The sequence below is a fragment of the Babylonia areolata genome, chromosome 13 (genome assembly GCF_041734735.1).
Source record: "Babylonia areolata isolate BAREFJ2019XMU chromosome 13, ASM4173473v1, whole genome shotgun sequence".
Lineage (NCBI taxonomy): Eukaryota > Metazoa > Mollusca > Gastropoda > Neogastropoda > Buccinidae > Babylonia > Babylonia areolata.
In genome coordinates, this window is record NC_134888.1 from 36,598,567 (window position 1) to 36,621,834 (window position 23,268).

Sequence of the window (23,268 nt, forward strand, 5' to 3'; positions counted from 1 at the left end):
TTGCCATGTCCTGATCCTTGTCTCTTAGTGTTGGGAGCTTTAATTGCCATGTCCTGATCCTTGTCTCTTAGTGTTGGGCGTTTTAACTGCCATGTCCCAATCTTTGTCTCCTTGTGTTGGGAGCTTTAATTGCAATGTCCCGATCCCTGTCTCTTAGTGTTGGGAGCTATAATTGCAATGTCTCGATCCTTGTCTCTTAGCATTGGGAACTTTAATTGCGATGTCCTGACGCTAACAACTTCAATTGCCATGTCTCGATCCTTGTCTCTTAGTGTTGGGAGCTTTATTTGCCATGTTTCGATCCTTGTCTCTTAGTGTTGGGAGCTTTAATTGCCATGTCCTGATCCTTGTCTCTTAGTGTTGGGTGTTTTAACTGCCACGTCCCAATCATTGTCTCTTAGCATTGGGAGCTTTAATTGCCATGTCCTGATCCTTGTCTCTTAGTGTTGGGAGCTATAATTGCAATGTCTCGATCCTTGTCTCTTAACATTGGGAACTTTAATTGCGATGTCCTGACGCTAACAACTTTAATTGCCATGTCTCGATCCTTGTCTCTTAGTGTTGGGAGCTTTATTTGCCATGTCTCGATCCTTGTCTCTTAGTGTTGGGAGCTTTAATTGCCATGTCCTGATCCTTGTCTCTTAGTGTTGGGTGTTTTAACTGCCATGTCCCAATCATTGTCTCTTAGCATTGGGAGCTTTAATTGCCATGTCCTGATCCTTGTCTCTTAGTGTTGGGAGCTATAATTGCAATGTCTCGATCCTTGTCTCTTAACATTGGGAACTTTAATTGCAATGTCCTGATGCTAAGAACTTTAATTGCCATGTCCCGATCCTTGTCTCTTAGTATTGGGAACTTTAATTGCAGTGTCCCGATCCTTGTCTGTTAGTATTGGGAGCTTTAATTGCCATGTCCCGATCCTTGTCTCTTAGCGTTGGGAGCTTTAATTGCCATGTCTCGATCCTTGTCTCTTAGTATTGGGAGCTTTCATTGCAATGCCCCGATCCTTGTCTCTTAGTATTGGGAGCTTTAATTGCCATGTCCCGATCCTTGTCTCTTAGCGTTGGGAGCTTTAATTGTCATGTCTCGATCCTTGTCTCTTAGTATTGGGAGCTTTAATTGCCATGTCCCGATCCTTGTCTCTTAGTATTGGGAGCTTTAATTGCCATGTCCCGATCCTTGTCTCTTAGCGTTGGGAGCTTTAATTGCCATGTCTCGATCCTTGTCTCTTAGTATTGGGAGCTTTAATTGCAATGTCCCGATCCTTGTCTCTTAGCGTTGGGAGCTTTAATTGCCATGTCTCGATCCTTGTCTTTCAGTATTGGGAGCTTTAATTGCAGTGCCCCGATCTTTGTCTCTTAGCGTTGGGAACTTTACTTGTCATGTCCCACTCCTTGTCTCTTAGTGTTGAGCGCTTTTAATTGCCATGTCCCGATCTTTGCTGGGAGGTGGGTGGTGGCAGTCATGTGGTGACTGATTCCCCAGCCATGTACATATGGTGTGTGGTGGTGGGGGGCGGGCTGTGTGAGCGGTGTCTGGAACAGTTGTCGGGAACACAAAGAGAGCGTCAAACAGCCTGGCCAGAAGTAGAGTGGGAAACCAGCCACACGTCTCTGGAGACCCGGTCCTGAAGAGCTATTTGTTTGAGGGCCTGGGTCATTAGCAGACCCACTCCGGGGACGTCGCTGGGGTTTCCTGGCTGGCTCCCCACATCTGGTTGGATGCGGGTGGGGGTGGGGTGGGGGGAATGAAAGCAGGACTGAACCAAGGGAGAGAGAGTGGAGGAAGGGGGTGGGGGTGGGGGGGTATTGAAGGTGGGTGGGTGGGGAGGTGTTTCCATTCTGCTACAATGACAAATTGAATGTAAGGTTCTTGTCTGTCTGAGATTTTCTGTCAGTTCCTATCTTTCTTCCCACCCCCCAACCCCCTCCTCTACCCTCCCTCACTTCCCCCCTTTTCATTTTTTCCCAGTGAATGGTTTTGTGTGTGTGCGTATGTTGGAGGGAAGTGGTGATGGTTTTGTGTGTGTGTGTGTGTGTGTGGAGGGTGGTGGTGGGTTTTGAATTTATATATATATTTTTTTTAAGTCTTGAAATAATTTTTTTTAGCAATAATAATTCTACAACCAGTATTGAAAAATCAGCAGTAATTTTCCAAACATTGGAATCACAATTACAGAAGGTAGGGTAATGATGCAGCATATATAGTTCATTCACATTTTTATGGCAGCTTTTCTGCCTCAACTTGTCTGATCACAGAAAGGTCATTGTCAGCATCCTCAGCCAGAAGCTGATCACAAGGGATTTTCTGTGTGGATGGTGAATGTTATTGTGGTGAACTGCATTGCAGAGCAGGTTACAACTACTTGTGGAATTTATTATAGTCCTCATGGCCAGTGTCTCATATAAGACAGTGAGTGAGTTGTGCCAGTCAGTGTTAATGATTTGTATTGTTTTGTAATTTCTCCATCTGTTTTGAAGAGTCACTGTTTCACAATTGATTTTTGAATTATACTCATCAGTTATTAACCTGGTGCTTGATAAAACCTTTCAAATATTTTCACATTTGGGAGACATTTATCAATTTTGCTTTTATAAGTATATGACTTACCTGCATATACAATGAAATCAGCAGTAACATCTGTTTTACACTACAGAGCTTTAACAATGTCTGCTGTGCTTGAACAGACTAAACATTGAGTGGCAGTGTTGTTGCAGAGTATGGGAAAGTTGGTAGTGCTAGATCAGTGACAGCCTCTTTTTCTTCTGCTGCCATTTTTTGACCAGCTGTGTAATCATGCCCCCAGCATTGTTGGATCCCTTTTGCATAGTCTTGTGTGTGCATGTGTATGGATAGGAATGTATGAACTCGTTCGTTTTATTACTTTTTACGATGTTAATGATGATGGTGGTGATCATTCTTCGTTGTAGTAGCACTGGATGTAGCAGTGTAAACAAAATTATTATTTTTGTGTCGTTATCGTTAATGTTGTTATTGTTGTCACAAGGACAGATTGGAAGACTGGGCGATGCCTAAAATCGTTATCCTTGAGTAATAAAGTTTTTGAATCTTTGAATCTTTCTCTCTCGGCCAGCTGGTCCTCAGATGTGTTTTCCATCTGTCAGTGTCAGTGGCAGCAAATGTCAGGTCCTTTTTGTGTGTGTGTGTGTGCGTGTGTATATGTTGTATTACAGTATTTCAGGAGGATGTTGGCAGAATGGTTCAGATGCTCAGCTGCCAATATAGAGAGTCCGTGAGCGTGCAGTTTCGAATCTCGCTCTCGCCCTTTCTCCCAAGTTTGACTGGAAAATCAAACTGAGTGTCTAGTCTTTCAAATGAGACAATAAACCGAGGTCTTGTGTGCAGCTTGCACTTGGCACACTGAAAAAGAACTCTAGACAACAAAAGTGTTGTTATCTGTCAAAATTATGTAAAAAGAAATCCACTCTGATAGGTACACAAATATGTAAGCATACGCTCAAGACCTGACAAGCGCATTGGGTTATGCTTTTGTCAGGCATCTGCCTAGCAGATGTGGTGTAGTGTATATGGATTTGTCCGAACGCAGTGATGCCTCCTTGAGAAAATGAAACTGAAACTGTAATACGATACGGTAGAGATAATGATGTAGACAGGCTGAATGCTGTCATTGTGAGAATGAGATTACAGTGTGTCCTGCACCCCACCCATTTCCCAACACCCACACCCACACCCCAAGCCCCAGCTAGCTGCCTCTCTCCTCACCCCCAACTGACTTATGACTGAAACAAACAGTGATGTGGCTGATGATGATGTTGACAGGCTGAACGACGTCATCGTGAGAGTGGGTGATGAAGATGTGACCAACACCACACACACAGCGGCGGTTGATGCCCTCAGGAAGTCTGGCTCCAAGGTGGTTCTGGTGAGTCCAGTCTGCCTCTCCTCTCACCTGACCACACGGCTCACACGTGTCTTGTCTTTTGGTTTGGTGTCTGTCATGTAATGGGACAGTGGAGGAATTGGGATGGGATGGCAGTAGATCAGAGATACGTTTTCAAGAAGCCTTTGAAAAAGTGTCGCATAGTATCACATTTAAACATTTAATACATGCAGGAGATGGTATTCAGGATAGTCTTCACGATCCAATTATTTATCGAGGGATAGAAATAAGTCTGTCAGAACTGGAAATTTGAATAATGGTGTTCCTCAGGGCAGTGTTCTTGGACCTACACTGTTTGTACATTATATCAATGATGTGCCTGACAGTGTTAACTAAAGTGTTTTTAAAAATAATTGGCTGACAACGCCAAAGCATACTCTGGAATACATACCAGGGACCTCCTTTGAAGTATTGACATATTTGTTCAGAGGACAGTAAATGGCAAATTATATTTAATGGCAAGAAGTCTTTACTATATTAACCTTGATTAACTGTATGATATGTTGACAGCTATGAAGTAAAATTAACTAAAAAATTTGAGGTTGTGCTAATAAGACTCTCACATTTGACCATCACTGTGTTGTATCAGCTAATATATTGATAATTCATCTCATAATATACAGCTCAGAATTAAAGATATATTAACGATATGATACCTTTGTCAAAAACAAACAAACCATCTTTTGTGACGAGTGCTAGTATAATAGTAGTAGTTGTATGGTCCTCTGTTATGAGAAAACATAAAACTGTGTGAATACACACAGGTGATTTACAAAATTAGATGGATCGTAGGCATGAGAAACCAAACAGTGGAGATGTATTAGATATTCATATTGTGCCAAGCTCAGTGAAGAATAAGAAATAAATATTCATGGCCAGTGTGAAACAAAATACTAAAAATGATAAAATTATTTTCAGTGAGTATGATTTCCTGAACTGGGGGACATCAGTTCCAAAATTATTGTAGTGTCTTTCGACATTGCACTCTAATCAGTTTATAACTGCATCAGAATATGGACAAACCAGTTTGTCCTCAAGCACACTGGAACAAAATTTCCCTGCCCAGCTGGAGCCTGATTGTGCCAATTTACAGCAGCGCTTCACTTCACAAGTTGTCCGTTGTCATTTCTCAATGGATTCACTCTCTCTGTTTCTTTCCCTTCCGTGTCTTTCACTTTCTTCATTCCCTCCCCAGCTTTTTTTGCCCCTCCCTCAGGGCAGATGTGATGATGCAGACCGACAATGTTTGCACTTGTCCTGAATGCTGCCCGTATTTCGTTATTTCTCTGGCTCTGGCGTGAAGTGTCCGCCTCGTTAAAGACTTGATCAGCCCTGATTTCATCCTCAAACACTTTTCACACGATCGTTTTGTCGGCGGCAGCGTGCAATAAATGCTGGAATGGGAGGAAGCACCCTTTCCGCATTAGTGCAGCCGTGTTGTGAACGATGTTACTGAGGAAACACAGTGTTCCCCCATTAGACAAACATCGATTTGCTTCTTGTGTAAAGATGGTCAAGTGCGAGACGTGTCTTCATCAGAGAAGCGTGTTCACTTTGATTTATGTTTCTGGGTCAAGAAGGGTGAAGGGGAGAAGGGTGAAAGGTAGAGTAGTGGAAGGGGGGTGGGGGTGGGGGGCAACTAAATACAACTGTTCCAGGAGAGTGAAATTGCTTTTGTTAAGGGAGGAGGAAGGAGTTTTTTTGAGTGTGTTATTGAAGGGAGGAGGGGAGGGGCTTGTTTGTTTCTGTTTCTGAGGGATCGTATGGTGGCTTCTTGTTTGTGGAGGTTGGAGTTGTTTTGTGTTTGTAAAAAGTGATATGATTTTGTATTTGTTGAGGATGGAGTTGTGTTTTATTGTGTGTAGAGGGTGTAGTTGTTTTTTTTGTGTGTGGAGTTGTTTTATATGTGTAGAGGATAAAGTTTTGTGTTATGGAGGACAGAATTGTTTTATGTTGTATGTCAAGGGTGGAGTTTTTTGGGGTGTTTTTTTTTGTGTGTGTGTGTGTGTGGAGGGTGGAGTTGTTGTATGTGTAGAGGACGGAGTTGTTTTTTTGTGTATGTTGTGTGCGTGTGTGTGTGCATGTGCATATGTTATGCTTGCGTGTTTGTGTGTTTCAGTATGTGAAGCGGTTAAAAGCTCCCTCAGAGAATGTGATGCAGATCGATTTGGTGAAAGGCCCCAACAAAGGTGAGTGACTTGTCACGTCCTGCTTCCTTCAGCCAACAGCACTGTGGCTGCTCATGTGTCTGTGAATAGTTTGACCATCTGGGATTTTGTTGGTTGACAGTCATTATAGCCATGTGTGAAGTGAGGAGTCTGTGACACAATTGAAATATGATACCTTTCCTCTCCTTTCTTTCATTCGCTCTCTTTGTCTCTGCCTACCCCTGCCCCCCGAAAATGGAGTGTGGCTGCCTACATGGGTCTGTAAAAACAGTCATGCACATAAAAGCCCCCTTGTACTTACAGGTGAAACGTGGGAGTTGCAGACTATGTACACAGAAGTCTCTGCCTCTGGAAATGAAAAATGCTATTTTGAATTTTGCCACATACTTTCACAACTACGTCATTAAAAAGATGCAGTTTTATGATTGGTTAACCAGAATAGTTTTGTTTATGCATGCACATAGTAAAATTATATATGCTTATATATGTAACAGCACAAAATATTTGCAATCACTCTTCATTTAAATGGGACCGTGATGGCCTTACCTCCGCTGGGCAGGACGGGAGGGTGGGATGGGCTGCTGCCCCAACATCCAGACTGCTGCATAAAGTGGCATAACTCTAAAACCTCTCATTCCAAACCACGTTTCACTACCATAGCCAGGAGAGTTATTATACGAATGGATGGAGAGGTGCGATCAGTATGAATGATACGTACCTGGAGCCAGTTGCATTGCTCGGACGGAAGAGCCTAGTTTGGTCGTAACCTGCTACTAACTGTGTGTAGTATGGAACTGACCAACGGCGTAGTTTGGTCAACGTAGGCATTTAGCCACGTGTAACTGTCAAAAAGTTAGAACCAAGCAATGCCACTGGCACCTGGTGTGGGCATTCTGGAAAAGGAGGATTGCGGGGGAGGGGTGGGGGTGGGTTGATAGTGGGAGATTGGGGAGGTTGATGCGTTGAGATTCTTTGACTGGACGTTCACTCTCTTTTGTGATTTGTGGACGTGTAAACGTGTGTTTCCATTTTGTTGTTTGTCCAATTCTAGTGTTGTTTTCCTTTGTTGTTGTTTGTCTTTTGTTGGAGTTTCATATATATGTGTGTGTGTACATATGTTTGTGTATGTTTGCATGTTTACATGCGTGTGTGTGTAATTGCTACTGTGTGTGTGTGTGTGTGTGCATGTGCATGTGTGTGTGCGTTTGTGCGTGCTTGTTTGTGTGTGTGTGTGCGTGCTTGTGTGTGTGTAGGTTTGGGTTTCAGCATCGCCGGAGGTAAGGGCAACCAGCACATCCCTGGAGACAACGGCATCTTCATCACCAAGCTGATAGAGGGGGGAAGTGCAGAGCAAGATGGCCGCCTGGCTGTCATGGATCGCCTGATCGCTGTCAGTACTTCTTCCCCTCCTCCCCCCCTGTCTTCCCTGGGTTCTTGGGGATATAACACACAACACACACACATGAACGCATGCATTGCATGTGCATACACATGCGTGGAACACACTTGCAAACATATGTACTTGTGCGTGCACACATGCTTTCGCTCTCGCACACATGCATGCATGCACACACACACACACATATATGTGTGTGCACGCACACGCGCGCACGCACCCACACACACACACACACACACACATACGCACGCATACACGCACACACACACACACACACTCACAAACATGCATATATACTCTTAGACACAGTCACAGACAGACACACACACATATACACACACACATACACACACGCACACACACACACACACACACACACACACAAAGAAGGAGAGGGAGTGAAGAGTAGTCCTGACTTGTACCCAGCTATTCAACAGACGCTTCCGCTTAGTGTTGTTGCCTCCCCTTGCCATCACTCCCAGGGGCTCCCAGGGGCAGATCACTTGATGTAGAGGTGGAGGGTGAAGTTGATTTTACAGTGGGAGGAAAGGCCCGGGCATGTGGGTCACTGCTGGGAGTGCTGCGCTCCACCATCACTTTTTTCCCATTGCACATTGCTTTAACTTTCACATACATGTGTGTCTGGTAGACCCATTTTTAACACGCACACACACACACACACACACACACACAAATATAAAAAGACCCTCAACTGTTTTCTTTTTTTTAATTTCATTTTATTTTAGATTGACTTTTAAACTTTATATATGCCTCAAATTCTATATGGGAATTTTAATTCAGATTGAGTCTTAAATTTTGTATTTGCCTCAAATTCTATATTGGAATTTTGAGTTGGATTGAGTCTTGAATTTTATATATGTCTCAAATTCTATATGGGAATTATTTCATCCTTGATTAAAAAACAACAACAACATTTAGACTGACTCTTTCATTTTGTGTAAGCCTCAAATTCTATATCTATATGGTAATTGTTTTAAGACATTTACAGTTGTCTTGATCATTTAATGAAGCCAGTGCAGGAATTCGGTCTTCATGATCAGCTGGGTGACAAGCAACATGATGATTGAACAGCTGAACGACGGGCGCAATAGCTGAGTGGTTAAAGCGTTGGACTGTCAATCTGAGGGTCCCAGGTTCGAATCACGGTGACGGCGCCTGGTGGGTAAAGGGTGGAGATTTTTACGATCTCCCAGGTCAACATATGTGCAGACCTGCTAGTGCCTGAACCCCCTTCGTGCGTATATGCAAGCAGAAGATCAAATACGCACATTAAAGATCCTGTAATCCATGTCAGCGTTCGGTGGGTTATGGAAACAAGAACATACCCAGCATGCACATCTCCGAAAACAGAGTATGGCTGCCTACATGGCGGGGTAAAAACGGTCATACACGTAAAAGCCCACTCGTGTGCATACGAGTGAACGCAGAAGAAGAACAGCTGAACATGTCTCTCAGACAGCAACCCCTGATCCGTCTTTGTGGGTCTCACAGATCCACAATGTCTAAAGGACAAAATGATAAATGAATTATGTTGACACAAATGTGTGCACTGTTTACTTACCCCATCCCCCAACCCCCACCCACACCCCCGGGCCCTTTTTTTTTCAAACTCAGCGAGTCTGTCATTTTCGATGTCATGTTTCACAAAGGCAGCCTTGCGTTTGTGTGCATCCCTCGAAAAGATGATGTAGGTCCCATCAGACCCATGAGATACAGATAGATGGGTCACTGATAATCTGACTCTTTAGTGAATGAGTCTGACGGACACATAAGGATAAAATAAAAGGGCAAATAAAGAAGTACAGTGAAGGTAAGAGTCAGCAGTCAACCGTTTTGTCCCAAACTGTTCAGCAAGAGCAGTAAGCAAGGAAGATTTAGAACCGTGAGTAAGGAACATGAAGCAAGAACAAAGAGTAATTCAAGACAAGAACTGTGAATAAGGAACATACAGCAAGAAATGTGGTTAAGGAAGATACGACAAGAACCATGAGTAAAGAAGATGATATAGCAAGAACGGTAAGACAGATACAGCAAGAACAGTGAGTAAGGAAGATGAAGCAAGAACAGTGAATAGCAAAGGTACAGCATGAACAAAGAGGGAGGAAGATGTGGCAAGAACAGTGAATAGCAAAGGTACAGCATGAACAAAGAGGGAGGAAGATGTAGCAAGAACAGTGAATAGCAAAGGTACAGCATGAACAAAGAGGGAGGAAGATGAAGCAAGAACAGTGAATAGCAAAGGTACAGCATGAACAAAGAGGGAGGAAGATGTAGCAAGAACAGTGAATAGCAAAGGTACAGCATGAACAGTGAGTAAGGAAGATGAAGCAAGAACAGTGAATAGCAAAGGTACAGCATGAACAGTGAGTAAGGAAGATGAAGCAAGAACAGTGAATAGCAAAGGTACAGCATGAACAAAGAGGGAGGAAGATGTAGCAAGAACAGTGAATAGCAAAGGTACAGCATGAACAAAGAGGGAGGAAGATGAAGCAAGAACAGTGAATAGCAAAGGTACAGCATGAACAAAGAGGGAGGAAGATGTAGCAAGAACAGTGAATAGCAAAGGTACAGCATGAACAAAGAGGAAGGAAGATGATGCGAGAACAGTGAATAGCAAAGGTACAGCATGAACAAAGAGGAAGAAAGATGATGCGAGAACAGTAAGGAAGATGAAGCAAGAACAGTGAATAGCAAAGGTACAGCATGAACAAAGAGGAAGAAAGATGATGCGAGAACAGTGAATAGCAAAGGTACAGTAAGAACAGTGAGTAAGGAAGATGAAGCAAGAACAGTGAATAGCAAAGGTACAGCATGAACAAAGAGTAAGGAAGATGTAGCAAGAACGGTAAGGAAAATGTAGCTGGATACAGTGAGTAAGGAATATGTAGCATGAACAGTGAGTGAGGAATCTGTAGCTAAAACAAAGAGTAAGGAAGGTGTAGCAAGGACACTGAGTAAGGAATATATAGCAAGAAGAGTGAGTAAAAGGAAAATGCAGCAAGAACAGTGTACACGCAAAGATACACACCAGACAAAACAGCCAATGACGTTTCCGTGGTGACGGTTCCAGGTGAACGATGCCAACCTGGAGGACGTGACCCATGAAGAAGCGGTGGCGGCACTGAAGTCGACAGGGGACGTGGTTCATCTCACCATCGCCAAACCCACCTACATGCCGGAGATGACCCCTCAGGACGACGACCCTGGTCAGTTTGACCCCCCCCCCCCCCCCCCTCCCAGCCGCCTCCTCACTGTCATGTCTCCTCTCAGGCCTCGTCACTTTTTCCACTGGATGCCAGTCGTTTGAAATGAGAAGATAAACTGAGGTCCTGTCTACTGTGTTCACATAGTGCATATGTGTATGAAGAACCCTTGGCAGCTAAAAGGGTGTCCCTGGCAACAATATGTTGAAAAATCCATATCTTCAGGTTACTTTTGTTTCAAACCCCGCAACCCCCCACCGCTCCCAAACGTATAAATGGGGTTTATCATTATTATTTATTCAGTTTACTTTTGTTTCATTCCCCCCCCAACCCCACCCCCCCTTTTTTTTTTTCCTTTTTTTTTTGTGGGGGGGATGGGGTTTAAACGCCGTTTCGTGTGATTGTTGAATGCATCGATTGTTTTTTTTTAGCAGGCATTTTTCATGAAGTCGACACATTGTACATGATTTGAAAGTGTGGGGGAAGGAGGGGGATAGATTGGTGCCCCCTCCCACCCCCACCCATCGAGGAAATAATATAATTGTGCATTTCCAGTTTTGAAACTGTTGGGACTTTGTGGGTTTCTTGTGATTTGCCGTTTTATTTTGAATTTAGAAGTGTGTGACTGTGTCACCCGATCTAAAATGTCCGCACAGTTTGACCTCAATTTAGAAGTGTGAACTAGCTGTTCAATAGATGGGGGTTTTTTTTCTTTCATTTTTAAAAAATTATTATCAGAATGGCAGATTTTGGGAATATTTTACGAAGGTATATTTCTCTCTTTCTGTATGCATGCTCACAAGTTTGTATGTGTTTGTGTGTGTGTGTGTGTTTTGTAAATTGTTTTTTTTTTTTGCTAGTAAACAGGTTCTCTTTAGACAGTAAATTCAAATGAAATGTTGCATAGGGTAGTTTCATGCAGAAGAAGGAATGTTAACCCTTATTTTTAACTTGCTTGATGCAAACGTTACAACGATTCTAGTTGCGTTCTTGATTATGTTGTTTTCTGAAATCCTCCATTCCCCAGTAGGGGTTAAAGGTTGATTAAATCTTGAAATCTTTGTGTGTATGTGTGTGTGTGTGTGTGTGTGTGTGTGTGTGTGTGTTGCGGTGGGCAGACGGCATGTATCAGAGTCGTGCCACCCCTCCTGTTCGGCAGTCCCCCAAGACGCCACTCCGACCCCCCACCCCACCACCCCCAAAACAGAGTGCACCTGAAGAACCAGAGGAACCCATCAGGTGAGATTTCCTTCTCTCTCTCCCTCCCTCCCTCTCTCTCTGTCTGTCTCTCTCTCTCTATCCCCTCCTCCTCCTGCTCCGTTCCTCCCTCCCTCCCTCTCTCCCGCAGCTAGCCTGGCTCTTGCAATCCTATTGTCGTGTACCCAGACATCTTGTGACTACATTCCATTTTAACAAGTACGGGGAAAGGGGAGAGGCAGGAGGACGGCTCACAGCTACAACAACTGGCCTCATTATCCTTTTACTGTTCCTGCTGTCTGACACTTCAGACAAGGAGGGGCGGATGAGGGGGGAGGGGGAGGAGGGAAAACGCTGTCTTGTTTTCAGTTTCTTTTCACAATTGACACGTTTTTGCTTCCCCCCCACCCCCACCCCCTCCCCATGTCAATGGCGTCACAATGCTGACGCACTTACTTACGGTCAGTATTTTGCCCCCACCTTTTCTTTTCACTTGCCAGAGTTCATTCCCTTGTGCAGAATATAATACAGTAAATAAGACCAATTAGTTATTATTTTTGATAAGGTCTGTTTCAGTTTCTATATTGGTCTTGGTAAAGATCCCTTCACACATCTTAAACAATGCAAAGAGTACCAGGCATAATTTACAAATACTTCTTAGGGGGGAAAAAAAATCCCACATAGTTTCAGATATCAAAATAATTCTTGCATTGTTTGTAGAGACGGATGATTCTTGTTAATATAGCATCTTCATGAAGAAAATGGCCAGATTAGTTTTATGAATGCTGATCATCCTGCATCATTTGCTTTTCTAACAACATTATTCAGGTGTTTTGAAATGTGAATGCAGTGTAAAACTGACCCTTCTAACCTCTGAAACAGCAGCAGTGAACCCTTATTTTGAACAACCCTTAACTTTAACATCCCCTGTGGGATGCTGGGGGTCTTTCAGTGTAGATAGCATCCCTGCTTTCTGGAAATTCTTTGCTTGAAATTTTCCTCATTTCTTTTCCTTTTGACATGTTAATGTTATGTGTGTGTGTTTTGTCATGGGGAGAACTAGACGTGTTGTGTGTGTGTGTGTGATAGGGAGAATTCGACATGTGTGTGTGTGTCACAGGGAGAAGTTGACGTGTTGTGCTGTGCGTCACAGGGAGAACTTGGCCATGTGTTATGTGTGTGTGTCACATGGAGAACTTGACTTGTGTGTGTGTGTCACAGGGGAACATGACGTGTGTGTGTCACAGGGAGAACTTGATGTGTTGTGTGTGTGTCACAGGGAGAACTTGATGTGTTGTGTGCGTGTCACAGGGAGAACTTGATGTGTTGTGTGTGTGTGTCACAGGGAGAACTTGATGTGTTGTGTGTGTGACGCTGGGAGAACTTAACGTGTTGTGTGTGTGTCACAGGGAGAACTTAACGTGTTGTGTGTGTGTCACAGGGAGAACTTGATGTGTGTGTTGCACAGAGAACTTAACGTGTTGTGTGTGTGTCGCAGAGAACTTGATGTGTTGTGTGTGTGTCGCAGGGAGAACTTAACGTATTGTGTGTGTGTCACAGGGAGAACTTAACGTGTTGTGTGTGTCGCAGGGAGAACTTAACGTGTTGTGTGTGTCGCAGGGAGAACTTAACGTGTTGTGTGTGTGTCGCAGGGAGAACTTAACGTGTTGTGTGTGTGTCACAGGGAGAACTTAACATGTTGTGTGTGTGTCACAGGGAGAACTTGGCCATGTGTTATGTGTGTGTGTCACATGGAGAACTTGACGTGTTGTGTGTGTCACAGGGAGAACTTGATGTGTTGTGTGTGTCACAGGGGAACATGACGTGTGTGTCACAGGGAGAACTTGATGTGTTCTGTGTGTCACAGGGGAACATGACGTGTGTGTCACAGGGAGAACTTGATGTGTTCTGTGTGTCACAGGGGAACATGACGTGTGTGTCACAGGGAGAACTTGATGTTTTCTGTGTGTCACAGGGGAACATGACGTGTGTGTCACAGGGAGAACTTGATGTGTTGTGTGTGTCACAGGGGAACATGACGTGTGTGTCACAGGGAGAACTTGATGTGTTGTGTGTGTCACAGGGGAACATGACGTGTGTGTCACAGGGAGAACTTGATGTGTTGTGTGTGTCACAGGGGAACATGACGTGTGTGTCACAGGGAGAACTTGATGTGTTGTGTGTGTCACAGGGGAACATGACGTGTGTGTCACAGGGAGAACTTGATGTGTTCTGTGTGTCACAGGGGAACATGACGTGTGTGTCACAGGGAGAACTTGATGTGTTGTGTGTGTCACAGGGAGAACTTAACGTGTTGTGCGTGTCACAGGGAGCCCCGCAAGATCATCCTGAAGAAGGGCTCCACAGGGCTGGGCTTCAACATCGTGGGAGGGGAGAGGGAGGAGGGGATCTTCGTCTCCTTCATCCTGGCAGGGGGTCCGGCTGACCTGGGGGGAGAGCTGAGGAGAGGGGACAAGATTCTCTCTGTGAGTGGAGGCTTCTGCCTCACCTGTACTCCTGGGGCATTGTTTTCATGGGGATGGGGGAGGGGGTGTTCAGGTATGTGTCTGGGGGATGCTGTCCCTGTGTGTCTGTCTCTGTATCTCCGTGTTTGTCTGCCTGCCTCTCCTCCTTCACTCTCATACTCTCTCTCTTTCTCTGTATCTCCGTGTTTGCCTGCCTCTCCTCCTTCACTCTCATACTCTCTCTCTTTCTCTGTGTCTCTGTGTTTGGCTGCCTCTCCTCCTTCACTCTCATACTCTCTCTCTTTCTCTGTATCTCTGTGTTTGTCTGCCTTCCTCTCCTCCTTCACTCTCATACTCTCTCTCTTTCTCTGTGTTTGTCTGCCTGCCTCTCCTCCTTCACTCTCATACTCTCTCTCTTTCTCTGTGTCTCTGTGTTTGCCTGCCTCTCCTCCTTCACTCTCATACTCTCTCTCTTTCTCTGTATCTCTGTGTTTGTCTGCCTGCCTCTCCTCCTTCACTCTCATACTCTCTCTCTTTCTCTCGATCTCTGTGAGGCCTGTTCACGAATAAAACCATCTGTCCCCCTGCCTGGCAACGTCCCGTCTTTCTTTTACTCGTTTCCATGGCCTGTACCTGGATCTGTCTGTCTCTGCCCCCCCATATCCCCCCTCCCCCCATCTTCCTGTCTCCCCCCCACCATCTCTCTCTCTCTCTATTTCTCGAACAATTAATTCCCAAAAAGTTTTACAGATAACCTTCTGTTTTCAAACTTACATTGCTATTAGCATCTGTGAATGAGAAGTTTGTCAAACAATTTGCAATATATTTGTATAAGGCGTTTCAGATTTGTTCTATCTGTTGTGCGTAATGAGAATTGTAATTCTGTTTGTTGAATTCAGTATTAAATGTGATGCAAGATTGATTCAGTGTTTTCACACCACTCCCTTCATGAGGGGCTGTGGCCTATTATGAACAAAATACACACACCCTCACACACTCACTCACTTGCTCATAGTTATATCAAATGTTTAACCAAAGGAAATTGTTTATATTGGCGTGAGGAATATCATATGTGACATACAGTCACAGATGGAAGAGTGATGTGTTTTCAGGATGTCAGTAAAGTGAAGGGAACAAACATGTGTAGGTGTGACCAATGTGAAGACTGATGATGATGACATGGGACAGGTGTGATGACAGGTGTGAAGGCTGATGATGGTGATGACACAGACAGGTGGTGTGGTGACAGGTGTAAAAGCTGATGATGATGACATAAGACAGGTGTGATGACAGGTGTGAAGGCTTTTGAAGAGTATGACGTGAGACAGGTGTGTGGGCGTGATGACAGGTGTGAAGGCTGATGATGATGATGATGATGATGACACAGACAGGTGTGTGGGTGTGATGACAGGTAAACGGCACGGACCTGCAGAGCGCTACACACGGGGAGGCAGCACAGGCCTTGAAGAGGGCCGGGGACACCGTGGAGATTGTGGCGCAGTACAAACTGGAAGGTACACCCCACCCCACAGTCAGGGTCACTACAGCAGTAATAATGATGATGATGATGATAACGATATCAAATCAAATTGGGTCACTACAGCAGTAATAATGATGATGATGATAACGATATCAAATCAGATTATGGTGCTTAGAGCCTTGCCGACCACTAAACCGCCAACTGTACCAAGCAAGAATAGACTAAACTAGAATAGTGTGTTGGTACAATGATACTCATACCTGGGCCACGGGGGAAGTAATCAAAGTATGAGTTAACCTGTACCTGGAGTTAATATGTTAACTGTGCTGACTGTTAGTGTTACACCCCTCGGACTGCCCAGTTAACTGTGCTGACTGTTAGTGTTACACCCCTCGGACTGTCCAGTTAACTGTGCTGACTGCTACACCCCTCGGACTGTCCAGTTAACTGTGCTGACTGCTACACCCCTCAGACTGTCCAGTTAACTGTGCTGACTGTTAGCGTTACACCCCTCAGACTGTCCAGTTAACTGTGCTGACTGTTAGTGCTACACCCATCGGACTGTCCAGTTAACTGTGCTGACTGCTTACACCCCTCAGACTTTCAGTTAACTGTGCTGACTGCTACACCCTCAGACTTTCAGTTAATGTGCTGACTGCTACAACCCTCGGACTGCCAGTTAACTGTGCTGATGTTAGTGTTACACCCTCGACTGTCCAGTTAACTGTGCTGACTGTTAGTGTTACCCTGGACTGTCAGTTAACTGTGCTGACTGTTAGTGTTACACCTCTCAGACTTTCCAGTTAACTGTGTGACTGTAACCCCTCAGACTGTCCAGTTAACTGTGCTGACTGTTAGTGCTACACCCTCGGACTGTCCAGTTAACTGTGCTGACTGTTAGTGCTACACCCCTCGGACTGTCCAGTTAACTGTGCTGACTGCTGCACCCCTCAGACTGTCCAGTTAACTGTGCTGACTGTTAGTATTACACCCCTCAGACTTTCCAGTTAACTGTGCTGACTGCTACACCCCTCAGACTTTCCAGTTAACTGTGCTGACTGTTAGTATCACACCCCTCAGACTTTCCAGTTAACTGTGCTGACTGCTACACCCCTCAGACTTTCCAGTTAACTGTGCTGACTGCTACACCCCTCATACTTTCCAGTTAACTGTGCTGACTGTTAGTATTACACCCCTCAGACTTTCCAGTTAACTGTGCTGACTGTTAGTGCTACACCCCTCGGACTGCCCAGTTAACTGTGCTGACTGTTAGTGCTACACCCCTCGGACTGTCCAGTTAACTGTGCTGACTGCTACACCCCTCATACTGTCCAGTTAACTGTGCTGACTGTTAGTGTTACACCCCTCAGACTTTCCAGTTAACTGTGCTGACTGTTAGTATTACACCCCTCAGACTTTCCAGTTAACTGTGCTGACTGTTAGTGTTACACCCCTCAGACTGTCCAGTTAACTGTGCTGACTGCTACACCCCTCATACTTTCCAGTTAACTGTGCTGACTGCTACACCCCTCAGACTTTCCAGTTAACTGTGCTGACTGCTACACCCCTCAGACTTGTCCAGTTAACTGTGCTGACTGCTACACCCCACATACTGTCCAGTTAACTCTGCTGACTGCTACACCCCTCGGACTGCCCAGTTAACTGTGCTGACTGCTACACCCCTCATACTGCCCAGTTAACTGTGCTGACTGCTACACCCCTCGGACTGCCCAGTTAACTGTGCTGACTGTTAGTGCTACACCCCTCGGACTGCCCAGTTAACTGTGCTGACTGTTAGTGCTACACCCCTCGGACTGCCCAGTTAACTGTGCTGACTGTTAGTGTTGCACCCCTCGGACTGTCCAGTTAACTGTGCTGACTGTTAGTGTTACACCCCTCGGACTGTCCAGTTAACTGTGCTGACTGTTAGTGTTACACCCCTCATACTTTCCAGTTAACTGTGCTGACTGCTACACACCTCAGACTGCCCAGTTAACTGTGCTGACTGTTAGTGCTACACCCCTCGGACTGTCCAGTTAACTGTGCTGACTGTTAGTGTTACACCCCTCGGACTGCCCAGTTAACTGTGCTGACTGTTAGTGTTACACCCCTCGGACTGTCCAGTTAACTGTGCTGACTGTTAGTGTTACACCCCTCGGACTGTCCAGTTAACTGTGCTGACTGTTAGTGTTACACCCCTCGGACTGTCCAGTTAACTGTGCTGACTGTTAGTGTTACACCCCTCAGACTTTCCAGTTAACTGTGCTGACTGCTACACCCCTCAGACTGTCCAGTTAACTGTGCTGACTGTTAGTGTTACACCCCTCGGACTGTCCAGTTAACTGTGCTGACTGTTAGTGTTACACCCCTCGGACTGTCCAGTTAACTGTGCTGACTGCTACACCCCTCATACTGTCCAGTTAACTGTGTTGACTGCTACACCCCTCATACTTTCCAGTTAACTGTGCTGACTGCTACACCCCTCAGACTTTCCAGTTAACTGTGCTGACTGCTACACCCCTCAGACTGTCCAGTTAACTGTGCTGACTGTTAGTGTTGCACCCCTCGGACTGTCCAGTTAACTGTGCTGACTGTTAGTGTTGCACCCCTCAGACTGTCCAGTTAACTGTGCTGACTGCTACACCCCTCAGACTGTCCAGTTAACTGTGCTGACTGCTACACCCCTCATACTGTCCAGTTAACTGTGCTGACTGCTACACCCCTCAGACTGTCCAGTTAACTGTGCTGACTGCTACACACCTCAGACTGTCCAGTTAACTGTGCTGACTGCTACACCCCTCATACTGTCCAGTTAACTGTGCTGACTGCTACACCCCTCGGACTGCCCAGTTAACTGTGCTGTTTGTGCTACACCCCTCGGACTGTCCAGTTAACTGTGCTGTTTGTGCTACACCCCTTGGACTGCCCAGTTAACTGTGCTGACTGTTAGTGCTACACCCCTCGGACTGCCCAGTTAACTGTGCTGACTGTTAGTGCTACACCCCTCGGACTGCCCAGTTAACTGTGCTGACTGTTAGTGCTACACCCCTCGGACTGCCCAGTTAACTGTGCTGACTTAGTATTACACCTCTCAGACTTTCCAGTTAACTGTGCTGACTGTTTGTGCTACACCCCTCGGACTGCCCAGTTAACTGTGCTGACTGTTAGTGTTACACCCCTCGGACTGTCCAGTTAACTGTGCTGACTGTTAGTGTTACACCCCTCGGACTGTCCAGTTAACTGTGCTGACTGCTACACCCCTCAGACTGTCCAGTTAACTGTGCTGACTGTTAGTGTTACACCCCTCGGACTGTCCAGTTAACTGTGCTGACTGCTACACCCCTCAGACTTTCCAGTTAACTGTGCTGACTGCTACACCCCTCAGACTGTCCAGTTAACTGTGCTGACTGCTACACCCCTCATACTGTCCAGTTAACTGTGCTGACTGCTACACACCTCAGACTGTCCAGTTAACTGTGCTGACTGCTACACCCCTCAGACTGTCCAGTTAACTGTGCTGACTGCTACACCCCTCAGACTGTCCAGTTAACTGTGCTGACTGTTACACCCCTCAGACTGTCCAGTTAACTGTGCTGACTGTTACTGAGTAGTTGACCCATGTAGCGGTGGATGCAGTGTCCATGTGGGATATTGGCTGTGTGCAGATTACAACCGGTTTGAAGCCAAGATTCAGGACCTGAGAGAGCAGATGATGAACACCAGCACCGGAAGCCTACGCACAACACAGAAACGGACGCTCTATGTCAGGTACGGTGATGACCACGGCAGAATACAATATACAATACAATACACAAACTTTATTGTCTGTACTTTGGTACAGAGATATTCTTTTTGGCAGCAGCACATGTCCAACATAAAACAACAAACAAATAAAATGAATAGAAAATAAAAAGATAAATGGCACCAAATGGAAATAGCTATATACAAATATACAGATTACTGAAATTTACGTGCCTTTCAGTCAGCCAAACTGCATTGCACATCTTCCCACACCACACACACACAAACACACACACACACACACACCATGCGCACACACGCACACATACAGTCTCTCTTCCTGTCTCTCTGTCTCTCTCTTCACAAAATATTCAACTACAAAGATCATAGTTCATTTAAAAATCAAGTATCACCAGAGAATACAAGAATTAAACCAAAAAGCAGCACTTCCATAGTTCACAAAAAAAAAAAAAAAAAAAAAAAAAAAGCATCACAGAAGAACAACTTTCGTTCATTCATACTAATCAAAAGCCCTAACACAACTTCTTCACCACCACCACCCTCCCCACACCACCATATCCCACACTCCCCCTCCTTTGGAAAAATACCTACAGGCCTAAGCACAATCACCCAAGACCCTTGGAACTGCAGTGATTTGAATCGGTTCACAGAGATTCATTGACAATGGAGAGGGTGTGTTGCAGACTACAAAAGAACACATGCTTGAATTCACGGCTCACATGATAAAGCACACTCTCGCATTTGATTTCATCCACAAAAAGGAGAGAGGGGGAGGGTAAAACAGAAACCACATGTAGAGGAAACCAGAACTGTCAGATCATTTTTTGGTGTCAAATACTCACCTTGTCAGTCTGGTGCAAGCTATTGATGGTAGCTTTGCTCTGCTGGCTCTTGTGCATTTGGCGTTGCTGAATCCCTGCCCTGTAGTGAGTGTTCCTACAGACTTGTGGTGGTAGCGTTTACCATCCCTGTAGTGAGTGTTCCTACAGACGTGTGGTGGTAGTGTTTACCATCCCTGTAGTGAGTGTTCCTACAGACGTGTGATGGTAGCGTTTACCATCCCTGTAGTGAATGTTCTTCCAGACGTGTGATGGTAGTGTTTACCATCCCTGTAGTGAGTGTTCCTACAGACGTGTGATGGTAGCGTTTACCATCCCTGTAGTGAATGTTCTTCCAGACGTGTGATGGTAGTGTTTACCATCCCTGTAGTGAGTGTTAGTGAGTGTTCCTTCAGACGTGTGATGGTAGCGTTTACCATCCCTGTAGTGAATGTTCTTCCAGACGTGTGATGGTAGCGTTTACCATCCCTGTAGTGAGTGTTCCTACAGACGTGTGGTGGTAGTGTTTACCATCCCTGTAGTGAGTGTTCTTACAGACGTGTGGTGGTAGTGTTTACCATCCCTGTAGTTAGTGTTCCTACAGACGTGTGGTGGTAGTGTTTACCATCCCTGTAGTTAGTGTTCCTACAGACGTGTGATGGTAGTGTTTACCATCCCTGTAGTGAGTGTTGCTACAGATGTGTGGTGGTAGTGTTTACCATCCCTGTAGTGAGTGTTGCTACAGATGTGTGGTGGTAGTGTTTACCATCCTTGCCCTGTAGTGAGTGTTCTTACAGACGTGTGGTGGTAGTGTTTACCATCCCTGTAGTGAGTGTTCCTACAGACGTGTGGTGGTAGTGTTTACCATCCCTGTAGTGAGTGTTCCTACAGACGTGTGTGGTGGTAGCGTTTACCATCCCTGTAGTGAGTGTTCCTACAGACGTGTGGTGGTAGTGTTTACCATCCCTGTAGTGAGTGTTCCTACAGACGTGTGATGGTAGCGTTTACCATCCCTGTAGTGAGTGTTGCTACAGACGTGTGGTGGTAGCGTTTACCATCCCTGTAGTGAGTGTTCCTACAGACGTGTGGTGGTAGTGTTTACCATCCCTGTAGTGAGTGTTCCTACAGACGTGTGGTGGTAGTGTTTACCATCCCTGTAGTGAGTGTTCCTACAGACGTGTGGTGGTAGTGTTTACCATCCCTGTAGTGAGTTCCTACAGACGTGTGGTGGTAGTGTTTACCATCCCTGTAGTGAGTGTTCCTACAGACGTGTGGTGGTAGTGTTTACCATCCCAATAGTGAGTGTTGCTACAGACGTGTGGTGGTAGTTTTTACCATCCCAATAGTGAGTGTTGCTACAGACGTGTGGTGGTAGTGTTTACCATCCCTGTAGTGAGTGTTCCTACAGACGTGTGGTGGTAGCGTTTACCATCCCTGTAGTGAGTGTTCCTACAGACGTGTGGTGGTAGTGTTTACCATCCCTCTAGTGAGTGTTCCTACAGACGTGTGGTGGTAGCGTTTACCATCCTTTCCCTGTAGTGAGTGTTCCTACAGACGTGTGGTGGTAGCGTTTACCATCCCTGTAGTGAGTGTTCTTACAGACGTGTGGTGGTAGTGTTTACCATCCCTGTAGTGAGTGTTCTTACAGACGTGTGATGGTAGCGTTTACCATCCCTGTAGTGAGTGTTCCTACAGACGTGTGGTGGTAGCGTTTACCGTCCCTGTAGTGAGTGTTGCTACAGACGTGTGATGGTAGTGTTTACCATCCCTGTAGTGAGTGTTGCTACAGATGTGTGGTGGTAGTGTTTACCATCCCTGTAGTGAGTGTTCCTACAGACATGTGGTGGTAGTGTTTACCATCCCTGTAGTGAGTGTTCCTACAGACGTGTGGTGGTAGTGTTTACCATCCCTGTAGTGAGTGTTCCTACAGACGTGTGGTGGTAGTGTTTACCATCCCTGTAGTGAGTGTTGCTACAGATGTGTGGTGGTAGTGTTTACCATCCCTGTAGTGAGTGTTCCTACAGACATGTGATGGTAGTGTTTACCATCCTTTCCCTGTAGTGAGTGTTCCTACAGACGTGTGGTGGTAGCGTTTACCATCCCTGTAGTGAATGTTCCTACAGACATGTGGTGGTAGTGTTGACCATCCCTGTAGTGAGTGTTCCTACAGACGTGTGGTGGTAGTGTTTACCATCCCTGTAGTGAGTGTTCCTACAGACCTGTGGTGGTAGTGTTTACCATTCCTGTAGTGAGTGTTCCTACAGACGTGTGGTGGTAGTGTTTACCATCCCTGTAGTGAGTGTTGTTACAGACGCGTGATGGTAGCGTTTACCATCCCTGTAGTGAGTGTTGTTACAGACGCGTGATGGTAGCGTTTACCATCCCTGTAGTGAGTGTTGTTACAGACGCGTGATGGTAGCGTTTACCATCCCTGTAGTGAGTGTTCCTACAGACGTGTGGTGGTAGTGTTTACCATCCCTGTAGGGAGTGTTCCTACAGACGTGTGGTGGTAGTGTTTACCATCCCTGTAGTTAGTGTTCTTACAGACATGTGGTGGTAGTGTTTACCATCCCTGTAGTGAGTGTTCCTACAGACATGTGGTGGTAGTGTTTACCATCCCTGTAGTGAGTGTTCCTACAGACGTGTGGTGGTAGTGTTTACCATCCCTGTAGTGAGTGTTCCTACAGACGTGTGATGGTAGCGTTTACCATCCCTGTAGTGAGTGTTGCTACAGACGTGTGGTGGTAGTGTTTACCATCCCTGTAGTGAGTGTTCCTACAGACGTGTGGTGGTAGTGTTTACCATCCCTGTAGTGAATGTTCCTACAAACGTG

General features: G+C 45.5%; 1 protein-coding gene across 1 annotated transcript in view; it reads left to right on the plus strand.

The window, feature by feature from the left end:
• LOC143289239 (disks large homolog 1-like) overlaps positions 1-23,268 on the plus strand; it is a 155,081-nt gene that overhangs the window by 101,734 nt on the left and 30,079 nt on the right. Inside the window, exons 8-15 of the mRNA XM_076598217.1 lie at positions 3,802-3,904; positions 6,042-6,111; positions 7,344-7,480; positions 10,581-10,716; positions 11,832-11,952; positions 14,240-14,396; positions 15,787-15,889; positions 19,521-19,623. Of these exons, the coding sequence (XP_076454332.1) occupies positions 3,802-3,904; positions 6,042-6,111; positions 7,344-7,480; positions 10,581-10,716; positions 11,832-11,952; positions 14,240-14,396; positions 15,787-15,889; positions 19,521-19,623 (930 nt within the window). The remainder of the gene's footprint in view (positions 1-3,801; positions 3,905-6,041; positions 6,112-7,343; positions 7,481-10,580; positions 10,717-11,831; positions 11,953-14,239; positions 14,397-15,786; positions 15,890-19,520; positions 19,624-23,268) is intronic.